This window comes from Bombus bifarius, unplaced genomic scaffold (assembly GCF_011952205.1).
Source record: "Bombus bifarius isolate JDL3187 unplaced genomic scaffold, Bbif_JDL3187 scf7180000009111, whole genome shotgun sequence".
Taxonomy (NCBI): Eukaryota; Metazoa; Arthropoda; class Insecta; order Hymenoptera; family Apidae; genus Bombus; species Bombus bifarius.
Window position 1 is genome coordinate 979112 of NW_022884904.1, and position 17335 is coordinate 996446.

A 17335-nucleotide genomic window follows, 5' to 3' on the forward strand; every position below is an offset into this window, starting at 1 on the left:
GCGATCGCTTTAATATCGTAGAACGAGTAACGAACAACGAAATATTTACAATGCGTGTAGCTTTACATTCAGCCGATACATTTAATTCCATTCATATTCCATGAGAAACTACGGATAAATTTTTCAAACATGGCGTGTATTTGTCTGAAACGAATCGTCTCTGTATGCATATATATATATATTACAACACGCTCGTAAATGAAAGTAGCTCGCTTTACTATGTAGAAAGACTGGTCGAACGAACATCTAAAAGTACGAGTATCGTCGAGTGCCTTTTATACAAATGGTATGGTATAACTTTGATGCATAAAAGCAGTTTGTACAGCAAATCTTAAACCCATCGATTCAATATCAAATATACGAGTATGTTTTCTCACTTGTTTATACATGTATATATGTACGACATTTACAGTATACGAAGAATATGAAAAATTAGAATTATCACACAGTTTGAAATTGCACCAGTTACTACAATGCGTATAATAAAATAAGATATCGAAAAGTTAGTCGACCGAAGAATTTCAATGCCAATAAGAATCCTATTATATGTACATGGTAACAAATCTGTGTTCTATAGATGCGTTAATTTTTTGTATTAGGTAAGGAAATTTGTAACAAAGAAAACGATCTTACCATACATCGTCCAACTCGACTATATTTCACCGCGTCTTCGTTTACCTGATAAACATAAATATAGTTGTCTCTGGAACCCAGAGCTAATAGCGTTCCATCCGGTGAAAATCTAACGACCTGAAAGGAAAACACGATCGTTAGAGAGTCGTTGGCGAAGTAAAGTTTATCGCGATGGGAAATAAGACAATTATAAGGAGTTTTACCTGAATAGGTTCAGACCCATCGCTGTGATGAGTGTATAATTCTCGAGTTTCACTGTCGATCGCTAACCATTTTCCGGAAGTGCATCCGACCACCATAACGTTACCGTCTGGTGTGAACCCGATGCTCTGTGCTTGCTCCTAAACGAATGAAAATTCTGTTCAATCGCTGTGGAATTATAGTTACGGTACGCTCGTTCTTTCTCACAATCTGCACACAAAGTATTCAACGTTTATCTTTATTTGTGTATAACGATCGAGATACGGTCGACGCGTCGTTAGGAATTATCGTTTATTTCGAAACCTTCGGCAATCCATATACAAGGTGAGTCGGAAGGAAAAACAGCACACGAAAATATCATCGCGTGACTCGCCGTTTTATAACAAAGTTTAAGTTACACGTTCGCGTAGAACGTCGTATCCCAATATGGTTATTCCAACAACGAATTCATAGGTTTGGAATATTACGACGTTAAAGCGAGCTCGGGGCCTTTAAAATTCTGATCTAAGTTATAATTTACCCCGATATCTTTGCTCCAGACCACAGTGTGACTCAGACTATCCCACATTTGCAACAATCTATCGTGGCCTGCTGTTGCAAACTGCGGTAAAGTCGGATGAGCCGCGAGTCCCCAAACTTCTTCCGCGTGTCCCAACATCGCCGGACTAAATCCCATTCCCACGTCGCCGACTAAAATGCAATTCCTGGTTGTTCCGATCAGCAACTGTGAACCTCTGCCTTCCGCGAGTGTTCGAATCCCGCCAAAGTGATCCTCGATCTAATAAATCGGATATATTATATTAACGTTAACGCGACAATACTGCCACTGCATGTACTCCAAGTATTTTGAGGAAATTCAACGAAAAGAATTACGCTCTTAACGATCTAGTTTGCCTACGCAGGCTCGTGTATCTTATCGATCGCATCTCTGTTACCATTAACGCTAGGAAATATGGGCAAAGCGTTAACTCGAAACGATAAACGTCGTAGATAAGAATAAGCTTAAGTAAATTATCGCGTTTTAATTTCTAAGGGTCGCGATTAACCTTGGAGAACAGCAGTAGTAGCATTGGTATTAGTTTCTCAAGCTTACTTGTGCTTCTTCCCCCGTTAGGTTTAACGATTCGTCAAAATACAATATTTTGCCATCTTTGCCACCTCCGGTGACGATAAAACCATCTTTCAAAACGCAAATCGAAAATATAGATCCTTCGTGAATGTTCCTCGCTATCTTCGAAATCGTGTTTGTTCCTATACAAAAAATGTTACGATTAAAAGATTGTTATTATTACAAATATAGGATGTTGTATTATCTTTACACATATAATATCGTGATTATGCCGGCAAGTATCAAACGCGCGACAAAACTATTCATTCTTTACGTTCAACGATCTATAAGCGATCTAAGTGGCGATCAAGTCGAATCACTTGGCAGTAATATAGTAGCGATATCTTGAAATAATCCGAAATACTTTTTTTAGGCTTGAAACTCGAAAGAAAAATGCATCCGTATCTTATTGTCCTTTCGTCAATCTGCGTTGACTGCCCGTGTCGTGGCATACTATCCTGTATACGCAAACATGTACGCGTTATACAAATAGTTTCTGCTTTTTGCTTTCTGTTCATTTTCCTACGTAAAGTGACTTTTACTAGCCGCGATACATCAACGGTCGGTGCGAATAGTAACACGAAATTCCTCTTACCTCTGCCCCAAACGATGATGTTACCGTTGCTATCGCCAGTAAGAACATCACCGCTCTGATTAAAAGCCACGCAGGTAACGTATCTTGGTTTTTCTCTGCTCTCGAAAATGCCCATCCGTTTGTACAGCATGCCACCGTTATCGAGGGACCAGAAGGACACGTGTCCCTTTCCGCAGGACACGATCTGGTTCCGTTCCAGCGGATGCCATTCGGCGCAGACCACCGTGTCCACCGAGCACTGCAATCGACAATCCGTCATTCATAAAATGGGCCGGTTCCGGTTTCGAATCGCTGCGAAGTATCGAAGTGGGTATCTTTGTCAACCAAACTCTTTTTCTTCCTTCGATCCGTTCAGACGGCATCCAGACGAATATATGCGCGTACATACACGGTGTCTAACAAATAGCGCTAAAGTATCAAGTATCGTAACAGGAATTTCAAACATTTTTTAATCGAAGGAAAAGTCGCAACGAAAGTACGAGATTCGTACGAGATTGATGTTGACGAGTCTGCGTTACTTAAATCTGTAACCGCGCATAGAGCGAAACCAACGTTGATTGGAACGTACCTTTGTTTCCGTCACTTTGGTACCCCGTTCTCCTTTCTGCCAATCCCAGATCGAAATGTTGTGATCAGAAGTCTCGTCGATAGCGCACAGGTAATTTCCACCGTCCGCTTTCGAGAACGAGAGACAACAAATCGAGCCATCGAACTCGCCGTTACCAATCACACAAAGAGTGGTCAAACTGACCGAGTTCCATATCCTTATGTGAGGCTGAGAAAAATTCGCAACATATTTCTTGCACGTACGTGGTATGTGCGAGGGTCGAACCAGGAGCAATACACCTTCGATGTTACAACCTCCTAACGGAGGTAGTAGGTCAATTTTGAACCGAATCGTATCGAACAGTCATTACGCGATCGTATTCCCTTCAACTACAATTACACGATAAATTACAATTACACAATAAACATATCGTTGGCATGTCAAGCGTCTTGGTATCGTCGATCATCGTTTTTAAAGTATTACTCTTCGTCCAACCCTGGTAAAATCTAATATAATACGTTCTTACCATAGCATCTCGTCTGTCGGTTCCACACACTTGACCAGTGGCGACCACGAGTTTGTTTGGGTGGATCGCTATGCTAAAATATTTCTCAATTAATACGACGACGAATCGAAAGCAGAAAGAGAGGGGCTGAGAGAGAGAGAGAGAGAGAGAGAGAGAGAGAGAAACAGATTTACTAGTTCAAATAAGAAATCTTTTGACGGCAGATGTTGAATTGAATCTTCGGTGGCAAATTGCAAATTACTTTTCATTTCCTTCACCTTTAGAGACCGCGAGAAGAATGGATCGAAACTATCGAAAGAGATCGGAGACGTTCGTGCGATAACGCACATACACATACGCGAGGAGAAGGATTTTCTTAATTTTTGTTAATCTGTTCGAGCTGCACGAGCGTAGCATCTTGGATTTTACAACCGCGAGTGGACGATCTCGTATCCAAAGATGAAATCCAATTAATTAACGTGCTTTCGGTTCGGTAGAACGATGGAGAAGAAAGCCGTTTGAAGACGCGATACCGCCGCCGTTAGTTCCGCACGATCATTAAGATCGACGGAGCAGATCCACGCATGAATTCAATTAACCCACCACTTGATATCGTCCGTATGACCCAAGTAGTGCCTCTGGCTATGCTCTTCCATGTTGTACAAGACCACTACGGCCGCGACGAAATAAACGATTTCCCCGGTTGGCAGCAGATGCAGATTACTTCGACAGTCTCTGCCTCGGTAACCGTACACCCAGTCGAGTTTTAGTTTACTCTGGGGCGGTGTGCTGACTTTGTGAAGGTCGTACAACTCCATCAAAGGCGTCGGGACGTAAAGGACGACGGGCCGACCCCGTAGGTACATGCGGACGGTGCTTTCCTCCTCGTTGTACTGCATGTCTCTGGTACTGCGAATTCATAGATACGTTCCTTTTAATCCGTTCGTGCGAACCAACCTTCCTTCGCTACGAAAGTGGATTCGATCGAAGCGAGAATTTATATAGACGCGGATAAGGATAAGAAACGGTGGATACCAAGGTAGGTAAGTTTCGATTGTTCGAGGCGAACAGCTACGAATACGCACTCGTAATATCTCGAAATAACTTTCTTTCGTTCGCTATCGCGTACGTTCGAATTTCCATTATTACTTTCCACGATACTTTCCACGATCAACTCGGAACGATCGGTCTTTCTCGCAAAAACGAGAAACGTTCGCATTTCACGTTTCCTCGGTGAACGCGTTACCGCGTGGCAGTACTACTTTCCACTTTTATCCGTCATTTATCAACTTTCGCGTCGATAGCCGTACCGCGACAATCGCTTTATTTACTTTCATTTCAGTTTTTATCAGAGAAACGAACAGGCCTCGATATAGTCGATCGGGGACCGCTCTAAAACAACGAAAGAAGAATCACCGTGTCTTATCGATTCGTTTTAGTTTCACGGATAGCGTTACACCTATCGAGCTCCAACGATATACCGATATACCGATCGAAATCACGAAAACGCGCAATTTACCGTGGCGACGTGTTCGAGAAATCAGGCAAGAGTGACTCACGCGTGGTGCGCGAGACTGCTTTTATTACTCAAGCCGGGCATAGTTCTGCGCGTTACCGCGTTACGTCACTTTGGCCTTCCTTTTTGCTCGATCGTCTGTTCTCCTTCGCGACTGGATTACGATCAACGACTGTCTACCATTCGAGACGCGATTTACGACTCGTTCGAAATGTCCGAAACTGGTGATTTGGCGAGGCGTGGAGGTCGTTCGTTCTTTTCTCGATCGAAACCACGTTTTTCCGTTAACGGCGACCGTGAACCATTCCGGTGAATGCCAATCAGAGTGAACGGAATATTATCCAGTCGCTGCCGCCTCAGACATCTCGTCGAGTCAAATATTTCACAAGATATACGACGCAGATTATTCCATCGATACAAATAAGAAGAATACGTTGCGCAGTGTGGCTCGCGGAGCATGCTACGATATTGTTCTACTTGGCTATGCGTCGAACAACCCCTAGTTTGAAAACACATTAGGCGAAACGGACGTGTATCTTCCTGCCTTTGAGCGAACAAGATCTATCTACTCGCAAGGTTGAAACAATTTCTGTGTCATGAAATTGTTAACCGTTACATAGCATGCTGACAAAAATTACGCAAGCTCGACCGTATGCGGTAGAATTTTCGCATGCAAGTAAACTTTCTGACCGGATGGTCAAAGTAGAGAGGCGCGTTCAAATACCGAGCCCAGAACGGTTAAACGGATAGCCGGTAAATGAATCGGTAAAGCGTGAAAAGGAACTTTCGTTACCTGACAAATTTTTTGCCAAGCGTCTAAGGTACGCTGAAAACGCATCGGCGTGTACCAGGAAACGGGGGATTCACGGTTGTATAACGACAAGAATCGCGATTCACTTTCTTTCTTTCTTCGGGAATGCAATGGCGATGCTTGCTATGCGCTAAACGGCCCGTTATCCACGTGACTTTCGTTCGTACCTGTTGCCTCGTAGTCGTGCTTTTAGCCAAGTATTCCTTGGATTATCGTGTCCGAATCTATACGGGGCAACAACGTCTCGCACTCCTCTTTACGTGTATCGCGGATAGCCTTTAACGCGTGGATTCGCGTGATTCCATGCCGTTTGCATATCGTCGGTATACGCTGCGGTCTTTGTTCGTCTCGAATCGTTCAACGGAATTTGCGATTGCGTTTTTCGAGTCGGTCTTTAACCGTATCCTGAGAAAATATAACGATATAGCGTGGATACAGCGTACTTCGATCAATTTTTTCAAACGTTTAAAGAATTACGCACATTTTTCACGATTAATCGTCGTACTGTTTCTTTTTCTTTTTTTTTTGTCAGATATCTACATATATATATAGATATAGAGTATATAGATATAAAGTAACATCGCTGCGAGGAAAACACGTCGAACCATCTGGTATTCGATAACTCACCCGTTCGAATAGACGTGTCTCGCTATTAGGCCGAGTCTTGGAATTTTTATCACGATCACAAATCCAGAGACCGAGAAATGCGTCTCTGAAACGTTCCTCGAATGTACAGTGGGTTACGGAGGGCTGATCGAGAAGAAATAAAAAGGCGGACCGCGTTCCAAACAAGATATTCCTTTCACGAACGAAAAGAAAGTCATGCTCGAGTTACTACATTCCAAATAAGCGTTTCCCATTTAAAATTAAAACAAAAATTAAAAAGGTTCTTCGTGGCTTTGGCGTAAAAACTTAACGCATGCACGGACCTTTTCTTCGTCCTACGCTGCGAAGGTGCGTGCCCGTCCATCGCCAGCGGCGATCTCGTGCAACCTCGTGTTATCCGCGTGCGAGGTCGAACGTCGAAGGTAACTTTTATTATGGTAATTAACGGCATGCCACGTTATCGTAGTACGATATCGCCATGTTCGCAAAATTCAGTAATCTTACTGAAATTCAGTTCCGTTACAAATATAACATTAACTGGTACATCTGTTGCAACCATACGGAACGGGCCGATCATTTTCATCGTCTTAACAATTATTTTCGTCGTTTTCCGAGATACAAGGAAATATTTACATCGTACGGATACGTAACGCGACAATGACGACGTGTTTCTAACTTTATTGGCCGTCGTGGATTCATCGATTAGTACTACCGAAAGAAATTAATCGTAAAGGATCGCGAGAAATAACGCGCGAACGAAAAATTATCCATGCCTTTCACCACTCACCTGAAAGAGGTGTAAAAAGGTACGTCTTAAAACCGGCTGTACATGTGTACAACGTACAATGTGCACCATGCAACGTGTAACGTGCAACGTGCAACGTGCAACGTGCAACGTGCAACGCGCACATGGCGCGTTCATCCGCTTAACCCTTTCGTGACTAGTGAAACGCATATGTCTCGCTTGAGTATTTAAACTGTAGAAGATACAGGGTGTTTCCAAAGTCGTGGTAAAACCGGAAAGCAAGCGATGTAAAAGTAAGTCGAAAATATAGAATAAAAGTTGGTCGAGCGATCTTCTTAGTTCATCCAGTCTGGCTAGCCAAAGCTTTACTTACGATTATGAACGATATCAGCAAACATGGAGTTAAATAATGCAGATAGTTTTAATGGCATATTTACTTTAATCGTTTACAACTTAGCGAAGACGCGGCGTTCGACGTGGCAGACAGATTCTTGCTCGATGAATTAAAGAATCGCGAACTAACGATAATCTGTCAACTCCTTACTTCAGTTTCCAGGCCTTAAATTCTCTGCTCCGTATTCGACATGTACACGATCCTAATTACTCCCTAATTATTTCCATGCAAATTCCCCTCCTCCCGATATTTCCCATACCGTTACTAGTCTGGTCAAATACGCAAACACATATACGCCGACGCTTTGCCTTTTCCGCGAAGGTCATAAATGCGCGACTATAAACGTAGGCTATAGAGACGAACGTTACGATAACGGCCTGCTTCATTAACGTCACTGGAATCGTTCCCTTTCCGATCGTACGATATTACGATTTCGGAAACATCCTATATATATATATATCGAATCGTGCTTTTACTACATGTCAAATTGCATTTATCCACGCAAAGTCGTATCGAGTTCCTTGAGGTTCCTCGCCTGATGTAGAAAGGACGTCTTATAGGATATCGATACTCTTTGTCATTCGTATAGATAGATTTTATCTTATATCTTATCTTATATTATATAAATATCTTATATTTATTTGCATTAAATTAAAATTGTCTTATAGTCATGAAATGAGAAAGAGAGAGAGAGAGAGAGAATACACTATTGCTTTTTATCGTATAAATAAGTTAATAGGTCGACAACTAAAGTTGTTATTTGTTATTCAACGAGCTTTTGATTATTAATTTACCGACTTGCGTCTAAACAATGGCTTTATGGCCACGAAAAGGCGAAGCTTCGAAAGGTTGCACTACGAAAATCGAAAAGTGCGAAAAAATATCTTTATTTACCCGTGTTTCACGTTGTTCAGCGCCGGTGGCTTGAAGAGGTTGAACAGAGACTTGGTGGAGGCTGAGAATCTATAATGAACGAAAATGCAAACGAAAACCATGCGGTGCAAAACAAAGAGAATAATAGTAATACAAAGAAAAAAGAACAGAGAGAAAGAAAGAGGAATTTCGCGACGGAACGTACGTGCTTTTCTTTTCTTTTCTATGGACGATTTGCGCGCTCTGCCCCGCCATGAGCAGAATTATACACTTCCGGCAGCGCTCTCTCGATTCAGTTGCCACCAAAGGGAAGCTCGAGCGAATGAAAAGCAACCGGGAGATGGTTACACGCTTTTGACGATTAATGAGCTGCGAAGTGAATTCACATCGCGAGACACAATCGATAGTCCGTTGCCCTGTTCGCCGCTTCGTCGATCGACGGGTGATATTTACTCTTCAGATTCGACTTGTAAAGTGCCAAGGGTAGAAACATGTAAATACGTATTTTACAAGGAAAAAGAAGAGATGTCGTTCGACGGTAACGCGACTCTCGCGAATCTTGTACGAGCCACGACGACTCGACATCCAGAAACGAATTGCATCGTTTTCACGTTAAAACAAGCAACGAATGTTTTCTTTAAGACTTTAACGATGGTTATAGATGATCGTTCACCGTGACGACTGTTGGAATTTTTTCGAGAGGAAATTGCACTTTAATGGTTGGACAAACCGAACGAGGTGTTTCAAAGGCGTTCGTACTTGTGTAGGCGCGCGCTCGGTTCGCTTTCATTCATTCAAGAAGAAAAAGCACGTTCGACCGTCGCGTAACGTAAAACGTTCATAGAAGCGAAAATGTGCACCGAGAGAGGGTTCGACCAGAATCGGTGTGTGAAAAAGAGGGAAATCACGAAAGCAGGCAAATGTGCACTCGCTCGTTAATAATATCGATCCCCTGCTTACCTGTTACTGACAAGTTGCGAATTGCTTCCCTGATTTTGCGGGGAATGCGTAAAGTCCCCTGTCGACGACCACCGTTTCGCCCTTCTTAAGCTGCTTTGCGGTGGCCCGTTCGATCTCGCTGTCGGCGATCTATCGAATAACAGGATTACTCTGTGACGAAAAAATCTCGTTACCTGTATGACGAAACTGTCACTCTGTAGCCAGGATTCGATTTATCTCAAGTTCAATGAAATTCGCCCCTCTCGTTCTCCGTTATCGTACAATAATCTCACCGACGATTCGTTCCAACGATATCGACGTTTAAATATCAAACGATTTGACAAGCGCAGGCGACGACTCGATTCATCGCCCTTTTACCGATTACCACTCGCATTGTTAATTGCTTAACCCCAATACGTAGTTTCTCTCCCCTTTTTTTCTTTATTCTCGCCCGATTCAAGGCGGACGTTCCTGTGCGTGTGCGTGTGCGCATGTGTACAACGTTTGTTCACGATTTTTAATCGGGTTACGCTGTTTCTAACGTTTACGTCCTACTCGATGTAAAAAGAAATCCTGCGAATCCAGCGTTTGGTACGTGGCCTAAGATTTTTCTGCAGAATTCGCGTTTTCTCTAGATACGATCCGAAACCTGAAAGACACGTATACGATTCGGCCGAATATCGTTCGAAAGGATTAGATTCCTCTATATCCGGCGCTTCGTCTCTAACATCTGTGATAAATTCGAAAGCAAAAGACCATATACTACTAAGAACTTTCATGCTCTATAAAATTAACAAAACAACGACAGAGCAATAATTTATAGCAATAACATCGGTAAATATATGGTTTGCATTTCACTACGAACAAGTACCAAAGAGAATGATTTCTCAAAGGGTATTTATCCAAAGAATAGAAACTTGCTTCCAATTTATACCGCTAAATCGTAATTCGAACAATCGTAATTGTATTCGACGACATGCACATCGAGAAGAATATCTACTTAAATCCTTAATGTAACGGGAGCAGTAAGTTTTGCATACAAGGGTAACGAGTTGGTAAGCAAGGCGACCACGTTCGTCTCGATTTGTTTCGTTTCGAATGGTCGTCGTTTTCTGCTATACCGTCTACTAATCGCTCTCTACATCGAAGATAACGAATTATTTAAGTAAGAAAACTACGAACGAAATAGAAAACGAATGAATTTCGTTGAAAAACGTGTACCTGGCTACTGGCAGTGGCGTGGCTCTAGGACTCGGCGATGGCACCGGGGAAACGCTACTACTACTGGGACTGTCCGAGTGTAACGAACCCGTTGATTGGTAATGAACTGACCTTCTGAAAATTCAGTTTAATTTGTTCCGTCTATTCCAGCCCATAACTGGAATTCTTGTCAAACGATATTTCTATATAAGATACTTTGCACAGTGAGTAAAGAAAGTAAGCGTAACGAAGATCGTAGCGTGATTCTAAATCTTGGAATCGACGGAGATTTGTAGGCAAAATTTCGACTTGAAAAATTGACTGTCGTGATCACGAAATTGTTAAATTAATCGTTGAAAATCATATTGTCGCGCGTAAAATTTTTCCATTATTTCTGTGTTCCGATATATCTGTAATTGATATATTCTTGCTGTTTCATCGGCAGCACGTTATTTCTTTTACTAAATGTAGATGTACGTATAGACGTATAAATATAAATACATGGCGAGTAAAGCTGCTTCAAGAATTATTAAAACTTTAACATCTTTTCCGTGAGAAGCGGTCATTTGCGACCCATTATTTTCTCCAAACTTTCGTTCCTGCTGATCAGTAGATTGCAATACGTACGACGAGTAGGTTGCGATAAAAACATTTGATCTTGAATTTCAAAATCTTTTTACTTACTTACTTACTTACTTACGTTCTTTACACCCTGTACACATCGTGGCACATAGGTAAATACACGTGCATTAAAGAAAAAGAGATATCGTATATTCCGAAGATTTGGTTCGAAACATTTCAAATGATATAAATACCGTTGAGGAAGTTGCGACGAGTGCGTGTAACTGACCGGTCTCCGTGGGCTGGAGATCGAGTCTCGAATATCCTGGGAAGATCCCGACGAAGACGAATTCCTCAGACAAGAGCTGCCAGTTTGTCGTAAACGTATGTCTTTCTGGGGTGTTGAATTTTGATTACCTGAGACACACGAAATATCAACAACGTAACATTATCGATCACTTATTATTTATTATCGATCGAAGCACAGGGAATACGCGGTTCGTTTCTCTTTCAGTTTTACGTTTCGTTTAGATTCGTTTAGAACCGGTAGCAGCCCGGAATTCACCTCGAAGCGCACCGATTGCTCGATGAAACGCGAAGGTAACGAAACATGACCCTAACCAGTCGCGTGCTAACAGCTACACCCGCTGAACTTTGTTTTAAATGGGCTGAAACTCGCGAGGCTTCCCCGTATCTGCGATTTGCGACCTGCCTCTACGGCTTCCGTAACAATTAGCTTCGAAGCTTTGGAATTCCTAGCCGCGATACGGGCTTTCGTGTCTCGAAAATTTATATCATTCCGTTTTCTAATTCGCGGTCCATTTTCGCAAGTTAATCGAAGCCGTAGCCGAAACTCGCGAATATCCGCTTCCAACGAACCACCGATTTTCTCCATATCCACGCGAATCTTTTCTTCGTCGGTTCTTCCTTTTTCCGCTACTCGCTAATAACTGCGCAACGAATGTACATATACATAGACTCTTTTATTTCTAATGAGCGAAGAACGTGCAAATACCGAATTAATTGGCGCAAGGATTGCGACTGTAACGTATAACGCGTACTCACTTCTAAGCGATACATGACCGTTCCTTAAGGGCGAGGACACTATTCTTTCGTTTCTCCTCTCGTTTCTCTCATCCTCTCTTTTCTCGCGTCCTTCCAGCTGGGCAATTCGCCTCAGCGCGTCCGCCAGAGTAGCTCGAAGACAAACTATCTCGTCCCTCTGCGCCAAGGATTGCCTCTCGAGGTCCGCGACTCGGCCTAACAGCGATCCGGTCTCGCACGCCAGCATCTCGTCTGTAAAAGGGAAGTCGCGTTCAATGGAATAAAAATATGGCAATGAAACGTGGGAATTCTTTCGTCTTGTAAACGTTCAAAGGCTATTTCACAGCTACGCGTTTATCGGATCTCTCAGATTTGTCAGATTTCTCTAGCTTGTGATCGTCGAGTTACGGTTTGTTCGCGTATTATAGCGTCCACTTGGCTGTAAAAAACGATATAACATACATTTCCTAGAATTGACCATCATCAGCGTTAATTATTCGATTATCGAGTTAAAAAAGGGAAAAGGGAAAAATGTGTTCGGAATTCTAGCGATACTCACGCCACGCCTGCTCCGCTTCGTCGATGGTGTCCATCGCGTCCGGCGTGGACATTGCGATTAACCCTTTACGATGACTCCGACGTATTAATACGTTATACGATCGAATTGATCAACGAACGCAGACAGAGCCAACGTGCTCCGTTTCGCAGCATGTCTCTCCCACCGACTGTGACTTTTCTTCTACGAAACGCGAGTAAATTTGCTTTAATGTAAATTCATTTTCCTTCCTCGGCCGGGTTATCACTTTTCTCCAAGCGTTTATTACGTTCTGTGGGTCGATGCGTTTCGTTCGATCCATCGTTTATTTCCTAATCGAAAGATTCGAAATTTCTTCGAATATATCGTATTAGAACTACACGAGTACATCGCTAAGAACGGTCGAACGGGTTTTGCGCGTGTTCTCTTCGACTTTCGTGCTTGTACAAATTGGGCTACGAAACTTTTATCAATCGAACGAAGAGCTACTGAAATATTTTCGATAAATAGAAATATGGACGATTACGCGTAAAAGGGAATCGCGAGTCCAATGGCGTTGACCTTGACCTTGAGATACGTCGTAGAGGAGAAGGTCTCGAGTAACACGTACTTTGTACGAACGGTGTCACGATCGTGATTTAAAAGTTGGCTTAGATTAGGTTAGATGTTTCGAGGAATCTAGGGGTTCGGCACCCCGGCCACTCAATGTAATCTAAACTTACGTGACTTGACTATATCTTACCGATGTTAAGATCGCAATCCTATGCAAATGCGTATGCAATTTCACTTTTAACCAGTTATATCGGTGTAAATGTAATCTAGCAAGTAGGATTTTCTTTTCGTCGTAACTTTTCAAGCACGATCGCGTCACGCTTCGAACGAAGCGCCTGTTTCTCGGGTCCCTCGGGATAACGTATCCGAAATTGAACAAAATTGGAGTCGAGAGTCGAGATCGTGTTTATATAAAAAATGGGATGTGGTGAAAATTTCTATAAAAAATAGAAATATCGTGATTTCTCGGTATCGAGAGTGGCTTGGAGCTTCGAAGGAAATACTTCTAATAATATACATACTAAAAAGCTATGATCGCTATAACATTGTATTCTTGTAAAGAATACGAGAAAGAAGCGAAAGAAACTTTTCACAAGGTTTATAACATACACGTTTACTCCGATTATATGCAAATCATTCTGTAACGTAGAATTATTTAATGACCCATTTCCCACAATTGTAACGCTAGATAGTAACAGCAAACTGTTCCATTTACCTTAATAAAGTATTAAAGTATTAATTACAATGCACTCGCACCAACCGGCTAGATCAGAGAGATCGATATAAAAAATAATTTCTCTCCACATAAATCTAGTACTGTACGAAACGAAATCAACGAAACATATGCTATCGGAATGTCGTTATACGTGTAACGTGCTGATACAAGTTTCGCATCGACGTAACGCGAAACTCGTGGCACTCGAAATTTTTTTAGAATTTCCATCAACAGCCGAGTTACGCGTTCGTTGCGTTAATTCTTCTTACGTGAGAAGAACGCGGTAACTGTTAAAACTTTTATCGAACGAAAGATAAATCCGCCGTTATTCTTCTCACTACTTTTCATGACATCTTTATACGACACAACACTCTCTTCCTATGTTTATTCATAGAATATATTAGTACCGTTTGGCGGAAAGGACCCAGGAAACTCTGTATACATAATCGATTCGAGTTGCGAAACATCATGAAAGTCGGTATCGTTGAAACATTATTCGCAATTTATGACTAAGCACGTATTCTTTCAGAAAAAAATCTTCGATAGCAACAGCGCACGAGGAGAAGCAGAAAAATAAATTTCGTATTATTTCGAACGAAATCTCCGTTCGTTGAAAACAGAACGAACAGCGAAAAACAAGAGATCAATTAACGCTTTCTTTTCTGAGCGAGTAAACGAGTGAGAGGATTCTAATGTCGATAAAGACAAATTGTGACCAATAAAGCAGATGAGTGAAAAGAAGACACGAAAGTAATAATATATTTATTATCCGCAACATGAAATTGTAGAGATAGCGCGATACGTTCAAATTTGCGGCGTAGTCGTTTGAAAACACAGCGACGTAAATTTAATATCGCATAAATCGGTATTTCTAAAGAGATTTCTCTTCATTGGAAAAATGTTGTTTTATATTCAAAATATAAATAAATCCATCGACCGACGAGAAAAATAATTTTACGATCGGACAACATACGTTTTGCTTCTCACGAAAGATTAGTATTTCTTAATAAGACAGACATCTACTCACTTGCTATTCCATCATCAGACTCGAGAATATAATATCAGCGTTATATAAAACTATATCTTTCACGGATAGACGAAGAAGCGTTTGGTATTTCCCCTTCCATTTTCAAAAGATAAGCGTCGAATAAATTACGTTTACTTGTAAGGCTAAACATTTCGATCGACTATTCCACGTTATATCAAACTTTGAAACAGTTATTTATATTTATAGTTGTCATTCCACGATTCGAGAGAGATATACATGTATTGTACAAGTACGTGTGTTACGTACTACTGTTATTCGGATCTGGGAAAGTTTTGCTTGACATCTTTATTACACCAGATAACAGCATTCGTTTGGAACGATGGTCGTTTCAATTATTTTTATTCTACTCTCTAAATCGTTCTCTTCGTTTTATATAATAATTACGTCGATATAAATATATCTTTTGCGATCTGTATTTTCGGCGCAAATAAAGTCATTTGCCTTTCCGCGAAGCAGATTCTTATTAAAACGTTCGCAAAATTTGTACAAGCACTGAGACGAAAACGAACGCTGAAAATTGAACGGCTCGTCGTTCTAAAATCGCGATGTACCTACATGTATATAAATTATAAATATAAACTACATTTTTGTTAAAAACTATTACGGAAAAGGGGCGGAACCTTGAAAACACCGAAACATAAAAATTCCAAAGATTCACTGTCACCGATCCGCATCTTCGCAGAATCTTTCTCGGTAACACCGTACAAAACACTACAACGCGTGGAACCACGATCCAACCTTTCGAATATTAAACCATCTGTTTACCCGAGAAGCGTAGGAAGGAAAAATCGCGTTTCAACGAACCAGCGACCCAACCTGTTCCGTTCCGCTTTTTTTCATTTTTATCGACCGCAACGGTACTTGGAAATCGCTTGGATCGATCCGAGACAAAGGGCTTTGCACTTTCCCTCGAGTTTCCCCGTAGCTAGCAGAATGACGATAACACCGGCGACAACGACGTTTCCGTCGCGAGAACGCGTACACGTGTGTTTTCCGTACGGTCGCCCCAACGTTACTGTCAGCCCGAGAGTACAGCTGCTTAGCCGCGATCAATACGTTCTAGATACTCCAGATGATCCAGATGACTCGGCTACGTTACGCCAGCCATTCACCGGGGTCACGATACCACTGACAACTACACAAACACACACACACACACGCACACACACACACAAACACGCGCGCGCGCACCGGCCACCCGTATTTTACGTGTTTTTTCTTTTTTTTCTCTCTGTTTGTTTCCTTCCTACTGTTTCTTTGAATTCTGGTGGTGTCAGTGTAGAGGGTGAAAAGTGGATACGTAGAATTCAAATCGTACGTAGTTCGAGGAGCGACGAAAGAACGTTCCCCTCCTAGGATTTGACAAAACGTACGAGTTAGTAAATTTAACGAAACCCGGTTATAAACGGGCATCTTTCTTAATTATATTATAATTAATCGACGATCGTACGAATTTTTATTAAATAGCAAGTTTCAATCTCCGTTATCGATTTAAAGATAGTACAACATTGTACAACGGCAATGGCTTAAAATTGAATCAGTCTAAGATTAGAGATGACGAAGCGCGAACGAATTATTCGCATAAAGCACCCTGAAGTAGGCGACACACTTTTGCCAAATGGCAATTTTGTACGAAAACTCGAGTGACCGACTTACGACGCTCGACGATTTACGTACGACGATTTTACTTAGCCAGAGTTTGTTAAATTTTTGTATTCTTTCGACTTAATCAGCGTTAACGTCACTAGCACTAATTCTGCTAATAACGTCTATTCTAACTCAAGATTCTAACTTAACCAAGCTTTCGCTTTTAATCATACACCCTTTTCTAAGTATAATATCTTTAAAAGATTTTGCATTGAGAACAGGGACAAGCAGAGAACTTGTACGGATATTCGATATTTTATTTGTCAATTAATATAGATAGATATCGATATTTATAGGCAGTTGTTCGATTATTTACCCGTAAACATTTTGAAAAATATTCGTTACGAAGTTTGCTCGCTCGATCGCGAGAAACCTATCCCATAAACGTAAACCAAACGACTCTACTCATTTCCGGAGATGAGATTAGACGCGTTCGATTTATCATTTGAGGTCGTCTCTAATGAACGAGTCGCATCCTGGTTATCGGACACACCCTAGCTATTCTTCGAAATCATCTTGTCCTATATCGACGGAGTCGTTCCATTAAAAATTACTTCGGT

At 41.6% G+C, this 17335-nt stretch overlaps 1 protein-coding gene across 11 annotated transcripts in view; it reads right to left on the bottom strand.

Annotated features, from left to right (window-relative positions):
* LOC117213475 (echinoderm microtubule-associated protein-like 2) overlaps positions 1–17335 on the bottom strand; it is a 32025-nt gene that overhangs the window by 2722 nt on the left and 11968 nt on the right. For 3 of the 11 annotated variants that reach the window (XM_033458839.1, XM_033458841.1, XM_033458846.1), the window contains 13 exons: positions 12300–12530; positions 11489–11651; positions 10695–10808; positions 9495–9644; positions 8556–8624; positions 4193–4498; positions 3611–3683; positions 3106–3312; positions 2538–2775; positions 1928–2085; positions 1355–1612; positions 837–974; positions 634–750 (listed from right to left, as the gene is read on the bottom strand). In XM_033458839.1, the coding sequence (XP_033314730.1) occupies positions 634–750; positions 837–974; positions 1355–1612; positions 1928–2085; positions 2538–2775; positions 3106–3312; positions 3611–3683; positions 4193–4498; positions 8556–8624; positions 9495–9644; positions 10695–10808; positions 11489–11651; positions 12300–12530 (2222 nt within the window). Of the gene's footprint in view, positions 1–633; positions 751–836; positions 975–1354; positions 1613–1927; positions 2086–2537; positions 2776–3105; positions 3313–3610; positions 3684–4192; positions 4499–8555; positions 8625–9494; positions 9645–10694; positions 10809–11488; positions 11652–12299; positions 12531–12837; positions 13146–17335 lie in introns of those variants that run through there. The other 8 variants (XM_033458845.1, XM_033458843.1, XM_033458842.1 and 5 more) reach the window with 7 other exon arrangements.